The 26,327-nt window shown below is 44.2% G+C and overlaps 1 protein-coding gene across 2 annotated transcripts; it reads right to left on the bottom strand.

Moving 5' to 3' along the window:
• Nucleotides 1–10,771: 10,771 nt before the first annotated feature.
• On the bottom strand, nucleotides 10,772–17,881 carry LOC308435971 (pyrethroid hydrolase Ces2a-like; the record flags this gene model as incomplete). 2 transcript variants are annotated; one of them, XM_080936707.1, is made up of 12 exons in its annotated part: nucleotides 10,772–10,958; nucleotides 11,373–11,445; nucleotides 11,848–11,985; nucleotides 12,382–12,526; nucleotides 12,805–12,885; nucleotides 13,004–13,144; nucleotides 13,420–13,518; nucleotides 14,550–14,808; nucleotides 14,889–15,022; nucleotides 15,755–15,893; nucleotides 17,062–17,266; nucleotides 17,806–17,881. In XM_080936707.1, 12 exons carry the CDS (start codon nucleotides 17,879–17,881, stop codon nucleotides 10,772–10,774), a joined length of 1,677 nt encoding a protein of 558 aa, XP_080792833.1. The 2 variants fall into 2 exon arrangements, with proteins under 2 accessions (XP_080792833.1, XP_080792834.1); XM_080936708.1 differs by lacking the exon at nucleotides 13,420–13,518.
• Between the last annotated feature and the right edge of the window lie 8,446 nt (nucleotides 17,882–26,327).

Consider the following 26,327-nt stretch of genomic DNA (forward strand, 5'->3'; position numbering starts at 1 on the left):
TAAAGCAATTCCACTAAAATCATGGACAAGAGTGTCCACTCTCTTCCTATCTCTTCAATATAGTACTTGATGTTCTAGCCAGAACAATAAGACAACTAATGGAGATCTGCGGGATACAAAATGAAAGTAAGAAGTCAAAGTATCACTATTTCCAGATGATATGATAGCATACATGAGTGACTTGCAAAATTCTACAGCTGATTCTATAGAGAACTCCACCTTTGTCAAAGTGGCTGGATACAAAATTAACTCAAAATTCTATAGCCCTTCTTTACACAAATCACAAATGGGCTGAGAAAGAAGCTAGGGAGACAACATCCTTCATAATCGTCACAAGCAACATAAAATATCTTGGTGTAAATCCAACAAAGCAAGGAAAAGTTCTTTATGACAAGAACTTCAAATTTCTGAATAAAGATTTTGAAGAAGATATCAGAAGACAGAAAAATCTCCCATGCTCACGGATCAGAAAGGACAAGGGGCCCACAAGGACACTTGCTCAACTATGTTTGTAGCAGCTTTCTTTGTAATAACCAGAATCTAGAAAGAACCCAGATGTCCCTCACCTGAAGTATAGATAAAGAAAATGTTGTTAATTTTCTCAAATACTGCTCAGCTATTAAAAACAAAGACACCATGATTTTTGCAGACAAATGGATGGAACTAGAAAATACCATCCTAAGTGAGATAACCCAGACCTAAAAGACATGCATGGTATGTACTCATTTATAAGTGGATATTAGCCATAAATACAGTATAACCATGCTACAATCCACAGAACCAAAGAAGCCAAAATAACAAGGACTGTCCAAAGAAGAATGATTGAATCCTCAGAAGGGGAAATACAATAGATATTGAAGGTAGATGGATGGTGGAGCTGGGTGAGAGGGGAGGGGAGCAGGGATGATGGGGATCAGTTGTAGTCAGAGCAGGAAAGAGAGAGCAGAATCTAGTGGTGGTAGAGGAGCATCTCTAGGAGGTGCCAGAGACCTGGGACATGGGCAGGGGGAGAGAGTCTATAGGGGAGATGCTGTGAGTCCTATCAGTTGGGCATATGGATCCTGATGTGGTCAATTCTGTACTCAGGCAAGACTCTCAGAGGAGAGATAAGAATAGCAACCCACTCACAAAATCTTTGACCCAAAATGTGCCCTGCCTGCAAAATGATCAGGGACAAAGATAGAGCGCACACACAGAACAGCCAACCAATGACTGTCCAAAATTGAGACCCACCTTATGGACAAGAACCAGTCCCTGACACTATTAATGATACTGTGTTATACTTGCAGACAGGAGCCCAGCATAACTGTCCTCTGAAAGGCTCTATCCGACAGACAATGAAAACAGGTACTGAGACCCACAGCCTAACATTAGATGAAGCTCAGGGAGTCTTGTGGAAGAATTGGGGGAAGGACTGAGGGACCTGAAGAAGACTTGGACTTTACAGGAAGACCAACAGAGTCAATTAACTTAGACCCTTGGGTACTCCCAGAGACTGAACCACCAACCAAAGATCATGCAAGGTCTGGACCTAAGCCCGCTGCACACATACATAGCATATGTGCAGCTTGGTCTTCATGTGGGTTCCCCAACAACTGAAGGGAGGTTGTCCTTGAATCTGCTGCATGCCAGTGGATTCTGTTCCCCTAGCTGGGCAGCCTTGTCTGGCCTCAGTGGGAGAAGATGCACCTAATCCTTCAGTGAGGTCTGAAGGAAGGACAGGACCCAGGGGACCCCCCCTTCTCAGAGGAGAAGTGGAGGCAGAAATGGAGGGGGTATTGGGAGGCGGGGGCTGATATTAGGAACAAGACAAATTTGTCTACTCTCTCCATGCCTATTCATTGTAGTACTTGAATTCTAAACTAAAGCAATTAGACAACTGAAAGGTATTAAGGGGATACAGAGTGGGAAGGAAGAAGTCAAAGGACCAGTATTTTCAGATAGTGTGATAATATGTGTAAGTGACCTGACAAATTCCACTGGAAAACTACTGCTGATAAACACTTCCAGCAAAGTAGCTGAATACAAAATTAGCTCACAAAAACCAGCCACCCTCCTCTACACAAAGTCAAGTGAATATCTGATAAAGAAATCTTGGAATATCTTTCACAATAGCTGAAAATAATATAAAATATCTTGAGGTAACTGAAAATTAAAAAACTTCAAGTTATTGAAGAAAGAAATTGAAGAACACACCAGAAGATGCAAAGATCTCCTGTGCTCATAAATTGCTACAGTTAGCATAGCAAAGACCGTCCTATGAAAAAAAATCTATAGATTCAGTGCAACCCCCACAAAAATTCCAGTGCAATTCTTCTCAGAACTAGAAAGGACAATTTCCACTTTCATGTAGAAGCACTCACACACACACACACACACACACACACACACACACACACACACACAAAACCTGGAATAATAAAAAGAACTCCTGGAAATATCAGCATTCCAGATTTCAAGTTATACTACAAAACTACAAATTAACAACAACAACAACAATAACAATAATAGCATGCTATTGGCACCAAAAACATACATGTTGATTAACAGAATTGAATTGCAGACCGAGACATAAGTACACACACCTATGGGCACATGGTTTTTGACAAAGAGGCCTAAAGTACACACTGGGGAAAGATACATCTTCAACAAATGGAGATGCCTGTATGTAGACAAATCCAATTCGATCCATATTTATTATCCTGCACAAAAATCAACTCTAAGTGGATGGATCAAAGCCATCATCATAATCATCATCATCATCAACAACAACAACAACAACTAAAACAGATACACTGAATCTGATTGAAAAAAAAAAGGGGGAATAGCCTTGAACTAATTGTCAAAGGAAGGGAGTTTTTTGAACAGAACACCATTAGCACAGGCACTTAGATTAGCATTTAATAAATGGGACCTCATGAAACTGAGAAGCTTCACATGACAGAGGACACTGTTATTCCAGTAAAAAGACAGCCAACAGAATGGGATAAAATGTTTACCAATTACACATCTGGTAGAGAGGGTTAATATCCAAAAATATATAAAGAACTCAAGACACTAAATACCAAAGAAGCAAATTGCCCAATTAAAAATGGGATACAGATCTAAACTGAGCATTCACAATAGAGGAAACTCATTGAGAAATACTTAAGCAATCTTCAACATCCTTAGCTATCAGGGAAATGCAAATCAGAAGTACTTTGAGATTTCATCTTACACCTGTGACAATGGCTAAGATTAACAAAACAAGTGACAGCTCATGCTGGTGAGGATGTGGAGTAAGAGGCACATTCCTCCATTGCTGGTGGGAGTGAAATCCTGTCCAGGTCTTATTAAATCAGTGTGGCTGTGCCTCGGGAAGATGGAAATCAATCTACATCAAGAGCCAGCTATCCTACTCTAGGGCATATGTCCAGAGATGATTCATTCACAGAGACACTTGTTCAACTATGTTCATTGCTGCTCTATTCATAATAGCATGAAATTGGAATCAAACCATATGTCCCTCAACAGATGAATGGATAAAGAAAAGTGCTACATTTGCACAATAGAGTATTACTCAGATGTAAAAAACAAGTATGACATCATGAAATTATCAGGCAACTGGATGGAACTAGAATAAATCATTCTGGGTGAAGTATTGAACCCAGATCCATAAAGCCAGGTATTATGTGTATTTGATTATATGTAGATATTAGGTGATCAAATAATTAATGATAAGAAAACTATTATCAGTTGAACCACAGATGATAGGAATAGAGAAAGAGACTAGAGGGAACAGAGTGATCACATTAGCAAAGGGCAATGTAATAGTTAATTATGGATGGAAGCAGAGAAGGAATTGGATGTTAAAGTGATGAGGGATGTTGAAGGAGAGAATACGGGGAGAGACAGACAAATCTAAAGGGTATGTTAAGGGTAGTATGGAAACCTAACACAGTAAATACTTTTTAAAACATATACATATACAATGTTGATCTAAATGAAATTGCCAAATAATGGGTGAGACAGTACCAGTTGGCCATCTTTTGTCACCAAATGAAGCTTCAAGTATCAAGATTAAAGTTACATATTCTTCAGTTGTAATTGGGTTGTTAGCCAAAAATGTCCCATGAGAATCCTCAAACAAGTCAGGCTATTCCTAGCACCATAGTTTGCTCTCCACAAACTGACAGCAAGGTCTCACTGATGAAGATAACCCTTAAACAAGTCAGTGAACACAGAGAGGTCCAGTGCTTTCACCCCAACTTCCTAGCATCTTTGGTACAGAAAGGTACTCCTGCATTGTTTTGAAAGAGCCACAAATATCAAACCAGCCACAAACCCTGTGATCCACAATGGTATCCTTCTTGCAAGTTATGCTAGGGCAATGGTGGAACAAAGCTGTAGAAGTGATCAACTGATGTCTGGTTTGACTTCAGGTCCATTTCATGAGATGGAACCCATTCTTAACACTCCTTGGAGCCCAAGAACCTGAGGCTAGATATCCCAAGTTACCCAGGATAAAACAAAAATATTACTGGCTTAAAGGAAGCAGGAGTGAGTAGATGACTCCTGGTGATGTCCTGTTGTACTCATAGACCAATGCCTTGCTCAGCTGACATCATGAAAAACCCTTCTGTTGCAGATGAGAAAAATAGAGACCCACAACCAGACATTACACAGACAGTGAGAGACCTTGTGAGACTCAGCCCTAAATGGGATGTCTTCCTCATATCCCTCCCATCAGTGACCAGGAAGCCCTGCAGAAGAGGAGGCAGAAAGACTATAAGGCTCTAGGGGACGAAGGACACCAAGGAAACAAGGCTAATCAACATGATCAAAGCACATAGAACTCCATAGACCTATGGAGGCTGGAGCTGCCTGCATAGGTCTGTACCAGGATTTTTTGGTACGTATTATGGCTTAGTGTTTTTATTCAATTCCCAAGTGTGTGGATGAGTGTGTCTCCAATTCTAGCACCTTGTTTTTTTTTCTTTTGTTGTGTTGTCCTGTCCAACTTTGATATGATAGTTCATGTTTTATCTTGTTGTATTTTGTTATAATTCAATATTGTCTCTTAGAAGCCTGTTCTTTTCTAATGAGAGACAGACAGGCATGAATCCTCATGGAGATGAGGTGAGGAGGAATAGAGAGGAAATGGTAAGCAGGGTATTTTATGTAGGACAAAAAATATTTTTATAAAATGAAATAAAAGAATTTAAAGAAGGAGAAATAAATTTAAAGAAGAAGAAGAGTTTAAAGGTTGAAAATAGTACCCCCAAAAAGAAAAAACTTTCTATATGGGAGGGAGAAAACAAAGCATTCACAAATCAGTTGCAGATGGACACCAATACTACATACTCAGATAATCAGTGTTGGAAAAGTTATGAAATCGCTGGTGCCTTCACACAGCTGGAACACATGCAAAATGGTGTAGTCATTTTGAAAGACAGATTGGCATTTTCTTCCAAAGTTAGATACACTGTGCTTTGATCCAGAAAATCTACGTTTCCATTTCTAGCCCAAAGATGTGAAAGTATGTCACAGAAACTCACACTTGAAACATAGCTGCTTGATTAAAAGTAGATTAAAAAAATAAAACTCCGGCCAGTTGGTGGGTTGGTCCTGACAAAGACACTCAGTTACCTTGTGGTGCCCGGGTGCCAGGAAGAAAGACACCCAAGCTTCCACCCCAGCCACACCTGGCAGGGTGTGCCCCTAGGTAGATATCCAAACCACTGCCCATATCTTTCAGGTCTGGGGTGGCTGGGAGAAAGACACTCAAGTGCTTCTCTTCTTCCCCTTCCTCCTCCTCTGTCTTCTTCCTCCTCTCTTTTAAAATTTATTTATACATTTATTTATTAACTTTAAATCCAAACATCCGCCTCCTCCTCCAAGTCCCTTCCTTACCCAGCTCCTCCTTCAGTCCCCCTTCCTTTTCTCCTCTGAGAAGGGGAAGGCCTTTCCTGGATATCACCCCACTCTGACACATCAAGTCATTGCAGGAGTAGGTACATCCTCTCCTACTGAGGCCAGACAAGGAGGCACAGTTGGGGAACAGGATCCAGAGGTAGGTAACAGGTTCACAGATAGTCCCTGCTCAAGTTGTTGGGGGACCCACATGAACACAAACTACACATCTGCAACATATGTGTGGAGAGCCTAGGCCCAGCCCATGTATGCTCTTTGGTTGGTGGTTCAGTCACTGTTAGTACATAAAGGTCCAAGTTAGTTAATTCTGTCAGTCTTCCTGTAAACTCCCAGTCTTCTTTGGGTTCCCCAGGCTTTCCCCCAATTCTTCTGCAAGACTCCCCATGCTCCATCTAATGTTTAGCTGTGGATCTTTGTATCTGTTTCCATTGCCTGTGTGTTAAACTTCTCGGGGACAGTTATGCTAGATTGCCAGCACAACGCAGCATCATTAACAGTGTCAGCAATTGGTTCTTTCTTGCCCGCAGGAAGGGTCTCAATAAGAGCTAGTTATTGGTTGGACATTCTTTCAATCCCTGCTCCATCTTTGTCCCAGAACAACTTGAGACAGGACTATTTTGGATAGAAAGTTGTCAGCCTATAGGTGGGTCACTGTCCTTATTTATTCCTCTACTAGGAGTCCTGCCTGGCAACAGGAATTGGCCACTTCAGATGCCATATCCCCCATTACTAGGAGTCTCAACTAGAATCACCCACATAAACTCCCTGGTGCCTCCTCTCCTCCCAGGCCTCTGGCATTTTCTACCACCGAATTCCACTTTTTCTTCCCTGATCTCCCTATGCCTGGTCACCATCAGCCAGGCTCCCCTCCTCCTCCCCTCTCCCACCCAGTTCCCTCCATCAATCTACCTTGATATCTGTTTTATTTCCCATCTGAGAAAGATCTAAGCTTCTTTGATTTTGTGGATTTTAAGCTTGGTTGTCCTATACTTTCTGACTAAAATACACTTATAAATGAGTACATATCATGCATGTCCTTTTAGATCCGGGTTACCTCACATAGGATGATCTTTTCTAGTTCCACCCATTTACCTGCAAAATTCATGATGTCCTTGTATTTAATAGCCGAGTAGTACTCCATTGTGTAAATGAACCATATTTTATTTATCCATTCTTCTGTTGAGGGACATTTGGGTTCCTTTTAATTTCCAGCTCTTATAAATAAAGCTCACTGAACATAGTTGAGGAAGTGTCCTTGTGGGATGGTGGAGCATCTTTCCATATACTCAGGAGAGGTATAGATGGCGTCTTGAGGTATCCTATCCCAATTTTCTGAGAAAACGCTAAAATGATTTCCAGAGTGGTTGTACTAGTTTGCACTCCCACCAGCAGTGGAGGAGTGTTCCTCTTACTCCACATCCTAATCAGCATGTGCTGTCTCTTAAGATTTTGATCTTAGACATTCTGATGGGTGTAAGGTGGAATCTCAGAGATGTTATGATTTGCATTTCCTTCATGACTAAGAATGTTGAACATTTCTTTAAGTAATCCTCTGATGAGAATACTCTGTTTAGCTCTGTACCCCTTTTTGGGTTGTTGGTGTCTAACTTCTTGAGTTCTTTATATATTTTGGATATTAAGCCTGTGTCAGATGTAAGGATGATGGAGGTCTTGTGCCAATCTGTATGTAGGCTGCTGTTTTCTCCTCATCGTCCTCCTTTCTTCATTTCTCTTATTTATTTATTTATTTATTTATTTATTTATTTATCTATCTATCTATCTATCTATCTATTTATTTATTTATTTATTTATTGCCCATTTTCTTTAATAAACCACTAAGTAAAACTAGATTTTAAGGTTTTTTTTTTTTTTTTTTTTTTTTTTTTTTTTTTACTGTTTTTCAAGACAGTGTTTCTCTGTGTAGCCCCTGTCATTCAGAAACACCCTTTGACCAGGATGGGACAGAACTCAGAGATAGACCTGCTTCTGCTTCCCAAATGCTAGATTAAAGGTGTGCTAAGTTGCTCTCAGGACCCAATGGGGATGACATTAGCTGAAATGCCCAACATTGGGGAGATAAAACCTGAAGAGACCACCTCCAGTAGATAGGCATGACACCCAGTTGAGGAATGGTGGCCCCCAGCCATCTCAAAATTTTTAACCCAGAATTGTTCCTGTCTAAAGGAAAGGCAGGAACAAAAACAAAGCAGAGCCTGAAGGAAAGGCCATCCTGAGACTACCCCACTTTGGGATCTATCACATGTGCAGACACCAAACCCAGACACTATTGCTGATGCCAAAATATGCTTGCAGACAGGAACCTGGCATGGTTGTTCTCTGAGAGGCTCTGCCAGCACCTGAATGAGACAGATGTGATTCTTACAGCCAATCATTAGACAGGGCCTGGAGACCCCTATTGAGGGAAGGACTAAAGGAGCTGAAGGGGATGGCAACCCCATAAGAACAATAGTGTCAACTAACTGGATCCCTCAGAGCTCCCAAAGACTGAGCCACCAACCAAAGAGCATACACAGGCTGGTCTGTGACCCCCACTACATATGTGGCAGAGGATGGCTTTGTTTGGCCTTAGTGGAAGGGGTTGTGCTTGGTCCTTTGGAGGCTTGATGCCCCAGAGAAAGGGGATGCTAGAGGGGTGAGGTGGGACTGGGTGGGTGAGGGAGCACCCTCTTAGAGGCAAATGAGAGGAGTGATGGGGTTGGGGGCTTTTGAGGGAGGACTGTGAAGCAAGACATTTGAAATATAAATAAAATAATTAATCTTTTTAAAAAGGTTTGCTCAGTCGCCCACTACCTACCATTTTTGTACTTTTTATGTGGAGATAGACCACAATTAAAATTTCCAGTTTTGCCTGAAATTTGCTTTATACCTCAGGCGGGTCTTAGTTTGTGATCCCTAGCTTCTCAGCTCTCTGAGTAGCTAGGATTGAAAGCCTGTATTATCTGATCTGGCTTTATTTTATTTTTATGGTACTAGGGCTTTGTACATATAGGGGAAGCTGTCTACCATGGCTATATCCCCAACCTTACAAATTCTTTAATTGTTTAACATGTGTCTCATGACTTAGCAATTCTGCTCTAGCTTATAAATTCAAAATTTTAATATATGTGATCACCTGACATCAAGTGCAGAAATATCCATACAGCTTATTAAAACCAAAATCTTGAATGGGTGGCCCTATTATCCTATAATCCAACCACTTAAGAAGACAACACAGTGAGATCAATCGTGTGTTCAGGCCCCTCCTGGTCTATAGAGAAACTGTGTCTCCAGAAAGGCGAGCTAATAAAGGAGGACAACATTTGTGTGTAGGCTGGGTAACTAGATAAAATGTGTCATGTGCACACTTGGAAGGCATTCCACAATAAAAGGAAACAAAAACACTATGTGAAGTGACCTAACCAGTTAAAGACATTCTGTTTGTATTGAATTAGAGACAAGACTCAGGATAGTAAGATAAAACAATGTCATGTTTACTCTGAAGCAGGGTTAAAGATACTGAATTGCAGGAAAAGGGCCTGATGGAAGCATATAACTTATTCATGGCTCACTAAACCATACACCTAAAATAGAGAAACTTAATTGCAAGTAAACAATCCACAGTAGTCTGAGGGTTTAGTAAATGGGTGGAGCCATTGCCCAACATGCACAAGTTCTGAGATCAATCCCTAGCATCATAAGAACATCCACACTCAAGCTATCAAAAATGAGTTACTTATTAAATGTGCATAGCAAATTCTGATTGTCTGTCTTCAGTTTATTTTGCATATACAGATCTGAGAAGCAGAGCCATGCTGGCAGTAGGAACTTCAATCAATGCTGTGCATATAGAATGGAAACATCCTAAGTGGTCAGTCTCACTGACAGGAAGATCTTCGCTGCTGCCACTTCGAGTCATTAAGGACTTAATATTATCCCTGTAAAGGCTTTGTTTACACATCCTACCAGGAAAGGACACAAGCAGTAATCCTTGAGACCAATTTCCCAGAGAACTGTTTCTCAACACACAGCAAATCTGTGGGCATCTTGAACCTGAATTTCTCAATCTATGAGACTGTATATATTTGTAAGCATTTGTAAGAAACTGGGATTATGATATTTTCTTTGTTTCAGAGGTGTGGGTCTTGTTATCCTGCCTCAGGTTTATGGTATTCTCTTACCACAGCCCACACAAATCTGATGCCAAAGATACTGAGTCCTATTTGTAGTCAGTGTTATTCTAGGAACAGAATTTCGAAGGAAAAAAAAGACTTAATAAAAGCAGATTTTATAGTGTCAATTATAAATGTGAGAAAACATGAACTGGCAAAGAGGGGATGCAGGATTTGATGCAGTCAGTTGCTGCTGTCAACAGTCCCTGAAGCGCCAGCTTCAAATGAACTTGGGACATAGAGAAGAGGGGAGTGGGGCTGAGGAAAGGATAATGAGAGAAAGGAAGGAAGTGGAAAAAGAAGGAAGAAAGGAAGGAAAAAAGGAAGGAAAAAAGAAAGGATGAAAAGGAAGAAAAGAGGGAAGGAAGAAAGGAAGGAAGGAAAGAAGGCAGGAAAGAGGAGCCCAGTCTCAGTGAAGGGTTAAAGAGGATGGAGGTACTTTGTGATCACACATCCACACTTTTATGAGAGATTTTATTGGCTCTAATGAATGTCCAGAATGATAAGGAATAGCGCACAGAGTGGTTTTCATACATGTTGGAAAGAGGAAATATGGAGGTTTGAAATGTTTATATATTAGTTAGAATGAATAAACTTATTATTTAGAAATTAGTTAGACAAATGGACCTTGTAACCCCAGAATTACCCCATCTGCGATCAATCTCACAATCCTTTCCTGACACAGGACATTACAGTTCTGTGTGCTTGTCCTGAGAACCCTTTAGCTCCTGGATCTTCTGGGGCAGAGTCTTGGTCCAGAACTGCAGCCTTCTGGCCTTCAGGGCTCGGCCCACAGCAGGCTGGGTGTCCAACTGCAGATACTGCTCATCACGGTCAAACACAGGCCAGTAGGGTAGACCCTCGCTGTTGGGGTTCCTGTGGGTATGGCAACCAGTAGGGATGAGTGAAGGTCTCTCAGACCAGAAGCAAGATTCCCTAATTTGGTCAGGGCAGTGGATGAGCAGACCAAGAGCCTCAGGAGACAGATGGATGGGTGTTCTGATACAAGTGTCACCACCAGTGTCAACTGCATGTGCAGAAAGGACTGCTGGCTAGCTTCGGTCTTCTCAGAGGCAAAATCTAAAGGACAGTGCTACACCAGTGTGAGTCACTTCCCTGTTTCTGTGGGATGAACAGTAACTGAAAGCTAGAAGGTATCTGCCTGAGTGTGCCCCGAGTTGAAGACTATCATGCAATTAAGGACACATGCATACTAATGGAGCACACCCACATTGGAACACTAGATGTAGATCTGACCATAAAGAGGTAGAGGACAGGGTCTACTCTCACCCATTTCTTGCAAAGTTAGCCCAGTACTTCATCATCCTCCTTTTTAGTAGTTCCTCCTCCTCAGTGAAGTCAACTGTGGACAGAAGAAGAACAGGAGTTCAAGTCCTAACCACCAATGCAGGTGCCAACTCATGCTCTCCTAGAGCAACCAGAGCTTGACAGAGAAACCTAGGCCTGGTTTATACCCTCTTCCCTCCCTACTCAGAATCCAGGATGAATCCAAAGCACTACTGTAAGTTTATCAGGTTCATTTCTACAGCAGGGTGCTCTCATTCCTCCTGGCACAAGCTAGACTAGAAAAGGTTCATATTCAAACCCTAGTATGTTGAGGGGAGGAACTTTTTTTTGAAGTTCAGATGTGGTCAACACTTGATCCTCTCTCCTCCCAGATTCTTAGTTTCCTCAAAAGGAAGAGCTCAATAATCCCTCAAGAACACAACTAATGGCAATTCAATTCAAAAAATCAAAGACTCACCACTTACACCCCGCATATAGGAGCCAAAGATAAAGGAAGTTTCATCACCATGGTCTGCTTTAACATGGGATGGTCTGACATGCTTGAGGAAGCTGGGCAGATGCTGGAACTCATAGAAGTAGACAGGAGCCTGGGAACCTGGAGGTGAGGACACATATTGACTTTATGATTTCTCATATGGAGCTTCTCTGTCTAACCTTTGGTGACAGGAAACCTTGCTCTGAAGTTGTCTGGAATCACAGTTGAATGGTGAAACCCAGACTGGATCACTGGACACGGGAAGCCTTAGTTAAACGGAGATCCTGGCATTTCCAGCTGAGTAGCTGACAAGATACTGAGTGTAACTAACATGTTTCCTCTTCTAGACCTGGATAGGATACCATTGTTTATAATACACATAAAGATTTGGTGAGAAAGCTGCCTGCTATCAGAGAGCTGACCGAGGCATTGGTGTGGCCTGGATACTGAAGAGCTCACCTGGGTCCCACAGCTCTGAGTTCCCCCTGTCCTTACTCTTGTCACAGATTTACTCACGCTGAAAGTGTGCTACTTGGAGAGCAGGGATCACGAACATGAAGTCCGCCAGCATGTCTCTGAACAGTGCTTGGAGGGTCTCTGGGTCCTCAGTGTCCCCCATGTACTCTTCCATTAGCAGATCACTACACTCAGGAGGCAGCTTCTATACCAGGAGGAATCAGGAAGAAAGATGACAGAGAGGCAGCAGTCACTAAGGAAGGGATGTGATCAGGGGTGAAAGAGGGGCTATAGGTAAAAATAGAAGCTTTCTGATAATCTCACAGAGAGGGAGAGAGGTGGCAGAAGACAGAGACAGAGAAAGAGGGGGGAGGGAGGGAGGGCAAGAGAAAGAGACAGAGAGTGACAGAGAAAGCAAAAAGGAAGGGGTTGAGAGACATATCTAGGTATATATATCAGGACAGGAGCCATGGTCTCTCTCACCATCTGTGCTGCTGTGCCCTTCAGAATAGCTGGCAGGGTCTCTCTGGTTATGTTCTTTATGATTTGAAAAAATCCCATGAACTAGAAGGCAGAAGATAGTCTTAACTTAAGGGTGGTTTGAAACTACATCAAAGTATCTCTGAGTTCCCACCACCCACCTTTTGATTTATGTTCTTAGGGGCCTAGAACCAGGTCTCACCATGGGGACTCCCCAGCCACATTCATCTGTGGTGACACCAATGATGCTGGGGACAGGGTGAAAATCCCCAGAGGCCAACAGCTCCTGAGGATGCTTGGGTAGGAACTTCCCATCCACCACACCAGGGATCATCTTGAAGACCTGTACAGCACTGACGGTCAGTGATGAAGATCAACCATGTAAATATTCTAATGTCCATGAATATGCACAGCAATTTCTTATATCCTATCTTAGCTCTAGATCTATGCACACTCCAGAAGAAACATGACATAAAAATTAACTCATCCTGTTTTTTTTCTGCACACTGTACTGAAAGGACACCAATCCATGGGCATGAGTTAGCATATGAGTTGTAAGTGATTAATGGTAATCCCACATCCTGTTCATCAGGTCCTTCAAGACACAATTTTCCCAACCTGGTTAATAGCCAGGATCTCTTCTTTATTCTTTGCTCGCAGGCAGTGTGTCAGGGCTTCTGAGTCTGGGGCCTCACATCCAGATAGGTTGGCAACTGTCTGTAAATGGAACAGACAATGGTTAGCTCATCCTTTCCAGCAAGAAGCAGAGTTTCTTGATGCTAGGAGAAGCCATTACCCCTAACCACCACATCCTAGTGTTTGCTTGTATGAAAGGGGTGAGTGGAATTTTTCACATTTTCTGTTGCTCAGAGGTGACAGCTGGGAAAGAACATTCTACCTGTGTATCATTTGTAGTTCCTTTTGAGTGTGCTTATGTGTGTGTGTGTGTGTGTGTGTGTGTGTGTTTGTGTGTGTGTGTTACTCACAGGTTACAACAGGAATGCTGCAGCACATTTTGTCTGTGAAGGTCAGAGAATAATCTCAATTGTCAGATGTCAATGAATACCTTGTTCACATTTGTGTACACAGCTTAGGTGGCCTACAACTTTCTAGGGAGTCTTTGTTTACTGTATCACCATAGGAACATGGTTTTTCTTAAACATAAAACTATCAGCTTTGAATGGGTTCAAGGGATTTAATATTGGGACCTCACATTTGCACAGCAATTATTTTTACCAGCTGTGCCTTTCCTCAACCATGTGTTCTCAGATTTCTTTTTTATCAACTCAATACAAGCCAGGATCATCTGGAAAGGGGAACTTCAGCTGATAATTGTCTTTATCAGAATGGTCCATTCAATTCAATTCAATTCTTTCCTCCAATTCAATTCTGGCCTCCAGGTACATGTCTGAGTAAGTACTTTCCTTCAAGCCTGATTCTAAACTGTGAGCTGAAATAAACCTTTTTCTTTCCAAATAGCTTTTGATAATAGTCTTTATCACCTTGATGAGAAACAAACTGTGAAAGCATGCATAAGTGTTTTGCAATGAAGAAGATACTAGAAAGAGGTTTGCTGTCAGGTAAATGTTCACCATCCATGAAGCAGAGGAAAGTGGATTGTAAATTTCAGGCCACTCAGAAATAGTGGGAAGATGCTATTTCCCATGATCCTTGATTTTTACCATTTACTGAATGCCAGAGTACAAGAGGCTAAGACTGAGGTAGCTGGTGTCCTTGAGGTCACTTACCTTGTAGACCACCTCAGAAGTGTCAGAGATGAGGTCAGGCAGCAGAGCCACTCCACTCTGCATAATGGCTCCATGAAAGAGTCCTTTGGACATTGGGGACACAACATGTGAAGACACACTTGTGCCTCCTGCTGAGCCACCAAATATAGTGACCCTGTCACGGTTGCCTCCAAAGTAAGCAATGTTTTGCTGGACCCAGCGTAGGGCAGCCACTTGGTCCAGGTATCCCCAGTTGCCTCTGGCATGCTGGTCTCCAGTGCTGAGAAATAGCAGGAAGAACAATGCATGGCTGCCCATTGGCTACTTCGTCCCCATTTCCCAGCCCATGCCCAGGATTACCTGAAGAAGCCAAGGATACCCAAGCGATACTGGATGGCGACAATTACCAGTTCCTCAGTCCCTGCCAGTGTGGACTTATCAAGCATGGAAGCCGATCCCAGAACCAGTCCACCACCGTGGATCCTTACCATCACCTGGAGACAGCAACTCAGATGCCAGGAGGCCCACAGCCCCAGGTCATCTAGACTGCCCACTAGATTATCAACTGCTTTGCCCTGTGCATGCCGACCTACAAATAGTTTTAAGGGTCTCAGGAATGAGCCACAGATCTGGGCTTTAGGCCTATGAAAGTATTTCTCTTCCTGCTTTAGGCCTATGAGCATATTTCTATTCCTGCTACCTCTAAAGGAAATCTCAGCATGGATTGATGGCTCTAGATCTAAATTTAAGTCGTCATTACTCTCAGACCCATTAAAGTAGGAAAAAAAAAAAGAGAGAGAGTGTTCCAGAGTGGCCTTTCTGATTGTTAATCAAAATGGCCATCAGATCCCATTGGCAGAACAGTTAACTTGCAGCTAGAAATTTGGGTGATGTCAATATTCAGCTCTGGTGCACCATGCTGAGTGGTTCTGCCAAAATGATAGAAGAATTTCTGGTTTAATCAAAGACTTAGTACATCTTACCTGTGTGAGTGCCAGGACTCTGAGGCACACACACACACACACACACACACACACACACACACACACACACACACACACAAGTTTATGCAGCTCACTAAGGTTGGCATAACCTTCTTGGACCCAGTAAAGTAAAACTACTAATCAGGTTCTATACTATAGTGGATCTCAGAATTATTTTTTCCCCTCCCTTCTTCCAATAAAATAAATGACCTCTTGCCCTGATGGCCATAGTTTGACACTCACAGGCAGGTTAGAGCCCTCGTGGGCATGGGCTGGTGTGTAGATGTTGAGATACAGGCAGTCCTCAGACATAGGGACTTGAGGCAGGGTCAGTTTCATCTCCTTCACACTCTCTAAGTTCGTCATGTCAGTCTGCAGACACCTAGTGAGAATGGAAGACAGTGTTTAAGGTATGTGGCAGTCAACTCTATATCTTACCTGAACTTTCTTTCAGCCACCTACATAACACTCCTGCTTTCCACCTCGGCCTGCTCGCATAGGACTCTTCTCTAAAGTCCCTAGTAAAGCAAAGGCTACTAGTCATGTAGAAAGAGAAATAAAGCCAGATTTTTCAGGGAGGCCTCCCCATGTATGCTAATATTCTGGGGGCAAGTATATGGAGACTTCCCACAGATTCATTGAAAATGCTTGGCTTTGTTTTCTAACATTCGATCTGTCTGTGACCTATACAAATCTGAGGGAGGTGGTTAATACTGACTAGTGACTTGACACATTGTAGAATCACCTAGACAGAGAATCTTACGGAGTGATTGTCTACACCCCATTGGCTGGTCGGCACATCAGTGGCAAGTTATCTTGATCATGTTCTTTGCAATAGGAAAACCTGACCATGGTAGGAGTCACCATTTCCTAGGAAAGAGGTTTCTGAACTGCATTAGAATGGAGAAAGCAATGAAGGTTAGTAGGCATACATGTGTCCTTTAAACTCTGTATTGATTATGAATGTAATGTGATCAAAAACTCTTAATATTAATCTCCCTGTGTGATTTCCCACCTGTAGTTGAGTAAAAGCTGAAATTGTGGCCCAAATTAAAATCTTTCTTCACTAAGCTGCTTATATAAGGATACTTTACAACATCAACAGAAAGAGAGCAAACTTACCTGGGTACTGAGGTAGTGTACACACATAGCAACTAAAGGAATGGATGACAATACCATCTACAGGATAGTAAGACATTCTTCAGTTTACTTCCAAGTGCCAATAAGTACCTCTTTGGTCCAATAATCTCCACTCAGAAACATGTGTTCTTTTTCCTTACTCAGTGGCACAGGGACAAGGTATGGTCACAGGTACTGTGAAGAATGGTCTCAGGCTTGGCTCCTTACCTTCAACTAACTCGGTTCAGGTGCCAAGCTCTGCCACAGCAGACTGGCACAGTTGTTCTACTCTAATCCTTAGCTTGTTCATCAGAAACCTGCCTGGGAGATGCCCCTGAGCAAAGGCAGAAAACTGCTATAGAGCTTAGGTGAAGGGAGCACAATTGTGGCCTACAGCTGAGACCTGAAGTCCCCTGGGTCCCAGAACTTACATGGCCGGTTGTGAGGTCCCATCTCTTACACCACTCCATGGCTCTGGGTCCTCAGGAGGTGCAAAGCGCAGTGGTCCTACAGGTGGCTTGGCAAAGGGAATTCCCAGGAAGGTGTGGACACCAGCTTTAGTGCCTTTCACATGGACCAGGCTGCCTCTCACCTGTCCCGTGTGTGTGTTCCGGATGGGGCTGGCTGAGTCCTGGCCTGTAAATGGAGAGATGCCAGTAGCTTTCACCACACTTGGGAATTTCTACCTCATCCTAACCATGGTACATGGGGAAGGTAAGCTGGGGCTGGGTCATCTCAGTTCAGCAGTAGGATGCAGAAATGAGGGTTTCTGGATTACCTAGCACCAGAAACCTTGTCCTCTGACCCTCTTGAAAACTAACAGGGCTATTTTCTAGTCGGCAAAGTGACAAGCTCATAGCCATTTGGCATTATGAAGGAATAATTGTTTTGATCCAAGTTCAGTAGATGTCTAGCCAAAACCTCATGCAGAGGAGGGACATTTTCTGCTTGTTCTTCTGTCCCTGTTCCTCCCCTGTATGTAGTTACCTCAGACATTTCTGACTCCTGTGTGCCCTGGTGAGACATTAGAAAGCAAACTGCCCCCCCCCCCGCTGTTATCTGTCATTCTCTACCAGCCCCCTTTTTCTCCATGGTTCCTTCCTTCCCACATGCTCAGCCTCTGACTTCGTAGATCTGGGGCAGCTCTGTCCCTCTGCGAATTTAGACAGTCTCACCCTGTACATGCTGGAGGAGAAGCAGGAGCCCCCAGGCTACAATGAACAGCCAACCAGGTAGTCTAGCCATAGGCATGGGTGAATCTCAGGTAGAAACTTGTGTTGCTGCAAGATGAGAGTCTCACAGCAGGAACAGAACACGTTGGCATGGCCCAGGCTGGAATTTGTACCTTTTGGGGGTGTATCACCTTTGAGGGCTGTAGCTGTGGAAATTTGATCCAATCGGGCAAAGTTGTTATTGCAGGAGAACTGATAAGGCAGAAGCCTCAGCAAGCCAATAGCCAGCAGGTAGGACAAAACCACCTTTGCAGTTTCTGCTCCTTTTCCAGTCTACTGGACAGACACATCACCATGGCACCTGAAGTCCTTCAATATGAAGTCACCACGATCCCTGGCTCTTTTACTCAACAACCCAAGGTGGGTGTTGGTGTGAAGACCAGGAACACAAAGTTACAACAGGCGAAGCCACGGGGGCTTCTGTCAACTGGTGAATAGTCAAGATGCCAAGACAAAGATGAGAACAAGGGCAGGAGCTCTGAGTGTGCCTGTCATCCTCAAGACTCCTTTGTGCTGACAAAACACATAGAGTGGTAAGTCCAGCCTAGAGGCCCATGTCCCTTATGGTGACCTCAGGATCACAGATCCCCTCCCCCCAACACACTTTGGTTGGTAGCATCATTGAAATACAGTGAAATTCTGCCTCCACCTACAATGTTGCTCCTCACATTGCCATCTCCTGTTTAGATCAACTTCACAGCCATATATCGACTGACAAGCATTTTAACCTTTCCTACCATTTAATTATATATTGTGTACATGTGTGTATTTGTATGGGCACTCATGTTTGATCTCATACATATGGAAATCAGAAGACAATTTGTAGCAGTCAGTTCTAACTGTCCACCATATGGGTTCAGGGATCAAACTTAGGTTTTTAGACTTGGCAGCAAACTCCCTAACCACCTAAGCCCATTATCAGTCCCCCCACCACAACCACCACAATCTGACTTTGATTGATTCTGGCATACATGTTCAGCTATATCAAAGAATATACACCATGGATTGACAACAAGTCACACCTAACTTCCTGGAACAAGTTGTATAGGAGTCATCATTAGGCAGTCTTTTCTATCTGAGATTTGGCTATATGTTTTCACCCCCAGATAATATACAATCCCATAACCGGTCACTGCAGAATTTCCTTTACAGCCCTTGTTTTTCCTGCCTCCTTGATACAGTGATGTGCCTCCAATATATACATGTCCAATATGTGGTCCCAACCCTTTCTGGAGGATATTCTACTTTTAGTATTATGACCCAAGGAGTTTTAGGCTGTGAGGTAGTGAAAGGTCTCCAACCCCTCCAATCTCTGGGTCAAGCAGTCAATTTCTTTGTTTATTGAACCTTCTCGTGATTTTTTTCCTAATTCCAAACTGTTTTGTAGCTTATCTGGAGGAAAGTCCCCATATTCTCTTCAGAGGACATTTACCATCATGTAATGTCATTACAGAAGCCACAGGCATGGTAAAAAAAAATGGGGACTGGAGAAAGCCCAGCTTCTCTTCTGTTGAGGGACACAGTCTAATCAATAGACAGACAGACAAACAAACATTAAAATCGAGGTCTAAAAGCAGAGGCTCAAAGTCCATGGAGATATCTTCATTGAGACATTGTTCCACACCCCTTTAGTGTGTTCAGTGTTGGCAGAGACATAGGATACTTGCACCCACATACATGCCTGGAGATTCAAAATGGTATAGTCGTTTTGAAAGACTGGGGGTTATTTTTATTTAAAAAATTAAATACACCCTTGTCTAATGACTGAGAATTTCTCCTTTCAGGGCTTTAGCACAAGGAAATGAAATTATTGATCATAAAACAACAAATAAACAACAGCAGCAAAAAATGTTCTAAAATGTTGATAAACAATAGGAAAAAAAAACAATGGAACTGTGGGGCGCCGCCCCACATGCCATTGCAAGATGGCGCTCCGTTAAGGAACAACGGTAAATAACCAGAGCATGCCCGCCTAAAGCCTAGCCACGCTCCTAGACCCGGGTGCTCGCTTCTGACATCACATTGCATGATTTGGCCCTAGCCCATCAGGAGGCGCCACGTCCGAGTCCGAGGCGAGACAAAACCCCTATATAAGGGGAGGGTTTGGTGCACTCAGTGTCTCCGCTTTGTATAGCTTTGGCTCTCCCTCTCAAGAGTTACTAAAGCTTGCTACAGAAGGATCCTGTGTGTGCCGCGTCGTTCTTGCGGGCGAGACGACTTGCGCGGGACATCTGGTGCCGAAACCCGGGAAAATTTTGACCAGACCATCGTCCGCACCTCCGGAGACCCCCTGTGGCGGGGTGGATTCAGAACTGTAGCGCAGACTACGCTTCAGAAAGGTATGTCAGATTTTTCTCCTCTCTCTCATTTATTGGGTCTCTCCGGTTCGTTAGTAGGTCTCCCAGAGGCGATAGTTGGACTTGTTCTTGTTCTTTTGCTACGCATGGGTACAAAATCTATTTGGAAAATGGTAAAAAACTGCCTGGAGGATGAGGCCTGCGAGGAGGTTAAAAGAGAGGGACAGATGGTCCTAGAAACTGTGCAAGATGGCATGTTAGAATCTGAACATAGTGAGAGGATGGGTGCGCGCGCCAAAACATATCCCCCTAGACATATAAGTGAAAAAGGCCCTCCCGCAGACCCGAAGATAGGGCGGGAGAGAAGACTGGGCCCCAGGCCCGTTTCACCTGATAGAGGGTCCGACTCATGGTGGGAACCTGTTGCCCGGCCTCGTTTTAAGACAGGCCTCATTTATCCAACACAAGAACTTGCGGCGCTTCGCGTCAGCACCCCTAGAGATTTCTCTGAAGAGGAGGATGAAAGGTTAGATGCAGAAGAGGAAGCAGATCTAGAAGAAGAAGCTGCACGATATGAAGGAGAAAGATATCACCCTGATGAGCGGTGGCACAGGAACCTGCGACCAACCGGGCGCCGCGTTCAGGGCCTGAACCACGAGCTCAAGTAAAGGCTTCCCCCCGGCCAGCCTCGGTGGCCCCTACGGCCCCGCCGGCTCCGCCGCCCTACGAGACCCGCCCTTACAGACAAAGTCCGCCATCAGCTCAGCCTTGCTTTCCCGGTTTTTGAGAGTCCTGACGATGCCAGAGTTTATGCCCCTGTTGAATTTAACCAATTAAAAGAGCTTGCAAAATCAGTAAGGGAATATGGTCCCAATGCCAATTTCACAATCATGCAGTTGGAGCGACTGGCATTAAATGCCTTAACACCCGCTGATTGGCAAACCATCGCTAAGGCTGCCCTCCCTAGTATGGGTCAGTATATGGAATGGAAGGCATTGTGGCATGAGGCAGCGCAAAGTCAGGCTCGGGCTAATGCTTCTGCGCTTACAGCTGAACAAAGGGATTGGAGCTTTGACCTTCTTACCGGGCAGGGCCGCTTTTCGGCAGATCAGGCAAATTATCCATGGGGAGCCTACGCCCAGGTGTCTGGTACGGCCATCAGGGCGTGGAAGGCGTTAAATAAGAAAGGGGAAGGAGGCAACCAGCTCACAAAAATTCTCCAAGGCCCCCAAGAACCTTTTTCGGACTATGTGGCACGAATGATGGATGCCGCAGGCAAAATTTTTGGAGACCCTGATGCCGTGGGTCCTTTTCTAGAACAGTTAATTTATGAACAAGCCTCCCAAGAATGCAAAAATGCCATAGCCCCTAAAAAAAATAAGGGCCTACAAGATTGGCTTAGAATCTGTAGAGACATTGGCAGCCCTTTGAGTAATACAGGACTTGCTGCCGCCATCCTACAGGCGCAGAGGCGGCCTCCCCCTACTGGGCGAGAACGCACTTGCTTTAATTGCAAAAGGCCTGGACATCTGGCAAGAGACTGTCAAGAGCCAAAGAAAGAACGTAAGGCTCCTACATTGTGCTCCAGATGTCAAAAGGGTTATCATACGGCCAATCCATGTAGATCGGTCAGAGATTTGAGGGGCAACCTCTTACCACCCCTTCAAAACTCAGCCAATGAGGAGCCAAAAAACGGGCCAGTGGGCCCCCGGTTCCGGGGCCCGCAAAAATACGGAACTCCGTTTGTCAAGACCCAATCTCTATCCAAGGGGAGCCCGCAGCCGGACACTCAAGAATGGACTTGCGTGCCGCCTCCTCAATCTTATTAATGCCTCAGATGGGGGTGTGCCTAGTCCCTGCACAACCACTACACCCCCCTTTGCCCAAAGATACGGTGGGCCTGATTATTGGCCGTGGTGCACTTACTGCCCGCGGACTAATTGTTTACCCAGGAATTATTGATAATCAACATGTCCCTGAGATCCAAATTTTGTGTGCAAGCCCCCAGGGGGTGTTTTCTGTACAAAAGGGGGACCGTATAGCCCAAGTTTTACTGCTCCCCGCCCCCGGAGAACCTATACAAAAGAGTAAAAACCAGATGGGGTCCTCTGGGACAGACTCAGCCTACTTAACATTAACCTTAGGAACTCGCCCACGCCTGACATTAACCATTTGTGGCAAAAGCTTCGAGGGCATTTTAGATACAGGGGCAGACAAGAGCATCATTTCTTCCCATTGGTGGCCAAAAAGATGGCCCCTCACTAAGTCATCTCATTCCCTTCAAGGGCTAGGGTATTAATCCAGTCCAGACATGAGCACTGAAGCCCTGGTCTGGAAAACAGCTGAAGGAGAAACGGGGACATTTACCCCATATGTGTTGCCATTGCCAGTTAACCTCTGGGGTCGAGATGTTATGACTGACTTAGGGCTAACTCTTACAAATGAGTATTCGCCCCATGTGAGAGACATGATGGAAAAACATGGATATCAAGAGGGATCTGGTTTAGGAAAATATGAACAAGGAGACCCATGCCCCGTTTCTCCACGGGCACACACTGATAAAACAGGTCTGGGTTTTTCCTAGGTGCCACTGGGGCAACACGACCCATTCCGTGGAATACAGAGGATCCGGTGTGGGTTCCCCAGTGGCCTCTTACCTCTGAAAAATTAACAGCAGCCCATAAAACCCTTAAGTCCTACTTAATTAAACAAAAGGGGGGTATTATGGATGATTTACCCCATGGCCCGAGAGTGGCGCTCTCTATGGCTCTCTTTACATTGAATTTTCTAAATTTGGATGATGAGGGCCGGAGTGCTGCTGACAGGCACTGCTCCGAGCCAAAAAGGCCAAAAGAAATGGTAAAATGGAAAGATGTCCTATCTAACAAATGGAGAGGCCCGGATCCTATCCTTATAAGATCCAGGGGAGCTGTTTGTGTTTTCCCACAGACTGAAAAAAATCCACTCTGGGTCCCAGAGTGATTAACACGCACAATCACCCAGGAAGATGACTGTCCTCCGGCTTCTGCTGATGACAACGCTGGCGGGAATGTCTGCTCATGAGTATCGATGGGGGATAATGTCAACTTTCCCTTTTCCCATGCCGGTGATGTATAATGCCCAAATTTTCCCTCGGTTCTTTACTACGGATAGAGAACTAGGTTTGCCCTTTCTTCCCTGGGATTCACAGATAGAAAGGGTCATAGACAATAGAACTCATTATCTCCCTGGGAGCTTATGTTTTGTCCTTAATTCAACAACCCCTGGGTGCCTGGGGCTGCATGTTCAGTCTGTGTCTAATATTGTTAATGGTTGGGATAATAAGACCCATTGGGGCCAGATCTTCTATACAGAGCTTACTGGAACCTGGCCCCGCTCAAGCTATTCAGAAAACTTAAAGCAGCCAAAGTTAGCCCCGTTTTGCCGAGCAAAAAAAGACATGCGCCATATCTTACCCTGGTCGGGGTGCCAGTCGCGCATGGTAGGCGAGGTCGGCCCATATTTTTCCCTGTCCCCGCTCTTGTCAGATAACACAGGAAATGTGGTTAGCCTTAATGGTAAAGAGACTTTGGAATTTCAGCCCTGATTGTGGGCATCATTGCTGCCACAGCCGTGGCTGCCTCTGTAACTGCTTCTGCCCTGGCGTTGTCCGGCACAGTACAAGCCGCAGCCACCATTAATGAACTTTCCTCCACTGTAACTACAGCCATGGAGGCTGGGCATTTGGCTTATACCCAAATCCAAGGAGGACTACTGATAGTCAACCAGCGTATAGATCTGGTGCAAGAACAGATAGATGTACTGTGGCAGATTGCTCAACTGGGGTGTGAAAACCGCCTGCCCGGACTGTGTGTGACCTCGGTCCAATATGAAAAATTTACTAAAGCTGCTAATCTTTCTAAGGCTTTGTCTCAGCACATTTTGCAGAACTGGTCGGTGGAGTTTGACCAGACCCTGAGAGAACTTCGCACGGCCATCCTGCAGATTAACTCCACACGCCTTGATTTATCGCTGACCGAAGGATTCGTCCCCTGGATTTCATCTGCGCTGTCCTACTTTAAGGAATGGGTGGGGGTGGGTTTGTTCGGGGTTTTGTTTAGCCTTGGACTTGTGTTTATTCTTTGGTTGCTTTGCAAATTTTACAATCAAACAAAAAGAGATAAGATGATGATGACTCAGGCGCTTGTCGCCCTAGAACAGGGAGCTTCGGCAGGCGTTTGGCTCGCGGCTCTGAAACAGTAGGCAGCCGGTCGCCGGCCTGATAGCTCTTGCACCCTCTGTGTCCTTAGACACACTGCACGAGGATGAGTGTCAGGCTTGAGCAGCCCAAGAGGGTTGTAGAGCAAAGGGCATCGCACAGAGAAGTCGCCCCCGCCTTCTCTGGGAGACAAGCCTTCTTGCAGAGGGTTGCCTGCCCCAGTGTCCCTCCCTCACAAAACAGCAGAGAGACCGGTCAGGGCCCTGTTAGGGTAACGTCAACAACCCTGACGGGGTGCTTGTACATAGTCTTGACCGCACGCAACTAATTGTGCGCCATGATCATTCGAGGAGAATGGCCTCTATCTCCACCCTCCGTTTTTTGGGTGTCCGGCTGGCCTTGTAATAAATAATAAAGGGGGAGATGTGGGGCGCCGCCCCACATGCTATTGCAAGATGGCGCTGGTTTCCGTTAAGGAACAACGGTAAATAACCAGAGCATGCCCGCCTAAAGCCTAGCCACGCTCCTAGACCCGGGTGCTCGCTTCTGACATCACATTGCATGATTTGGCCCTAGCCCATCAGGAGGCGCCACGTCCGAGTCCGAGGCGAGACAAAACCCCTATATAAGGGGAGGGTTTGGTGCACTCAGTGTCTCCGCTTTGTATAGCTTTGGCTCTCCCTCTCAAGAGTTACTAAAGCTTGCTACAGAAGGATCCTGTGTGTGCCGCGTCGTTCTTGCGGGCGAGACGACTTGCACGGGACATGGAACCCATATTCACACATGGAGTGACGCCCCTTGTCAAAGATGGCACTTGAATCTCCAAGACTATTAATTAGTCTATTAGTTACAGAATGAGTCACCAGTTATTTCTTTTTCATGACAGAAAAGCTAGGGCCCTGGTATTTCTAAATCACTTACCATTTCCAAACTCTTCCATCAGAAAACAGTCAAGTGGTTGTCAGGAGTAGAGATCAGTGAGTGATTGACATAAATTAACATAAGGATCCTTTTTCCAGTGAAAGAAACACTTTCATACTTGAAGTCAGGTTGGATGACTAATTCATATTATTTGTGAATTAACCAGACTATTTATAAATATTTAATAATTAAGCTTTTCAACCACAAAGTAGTTACTCAAAGTCTTAAAACCCCTTTGGCAATGTCCAATGCATCAACAGAAATGCCATGGAAACCTCACAGTGGTGTGTTCAGAGGGAGTTGAATGATGCCTTCAGGCCTAGTGGAAGTACCAGGCAGGCAAAGTTCTTCCCTCTATGAGCCCTGTTAATAACTTCTCTCTCTCTCTCTCTCTCTCTCTCTCTCTCTCTCTCTCTCCCTCTCCCTCTCCCTCTCCCTCCCTCTCCCTCTCCCTCTCCCTCTCTCTCCCTCCCTCCCTCCCCCCCCTCTCTCTCTTGCATAAAGTACAAGAGCATGTTTTTGGACCCAGATGTCCTTCAGTAGATGAATGGATACAAAAATTGTGGTACATTTACACAATGGAGTACTACTCAGCTATCAGAAACAATGACTTTATGAAATTCTTAAGAAAATGGATGCATCTAGAGAATATCATCCTGAGTGAGATAACCCAGTCACAAAAGAACAGACGTAATATGCAGTCACTGATAATTGGATACTAACCCGAGAAAGCTCTGAAAACCCCAGAAACAACTCACAGACTGTGTGAAGTTCAAGAAAAAAAAAGAAAAGAAAAAAACCATTATGTTTACTCCTTACACACCAAGAAAACTTTGACTAATTCCAGGTTACATCCTGTTTTACATGTAGTTTATGCTCATTGTAACTAGTAAGATCTTAATGCACACTATCAAACCTTTAAAAAATAACTAAGTACAGACAAAAATGTATTTGTATACTTTTATGCAAAAACGCTTAAAATTTGTACATTTATCTTTGTTTTTTAAAATAAAGTTGTTCAAAAAAAAGCATGTTTTTAATAGAGGGCC

The sequence above is a fragment of the Micromys minutus genome, assembly GCF_963924665.1.
Source record: "Micromys minutus genome assembly, chromosome: 24".
NCBI classification, from domain to species: Eukaryota; Metazoa; Chordata; class Mammalia; order Rodentia; family Muridae; genus Micromys; species Micromys minutus.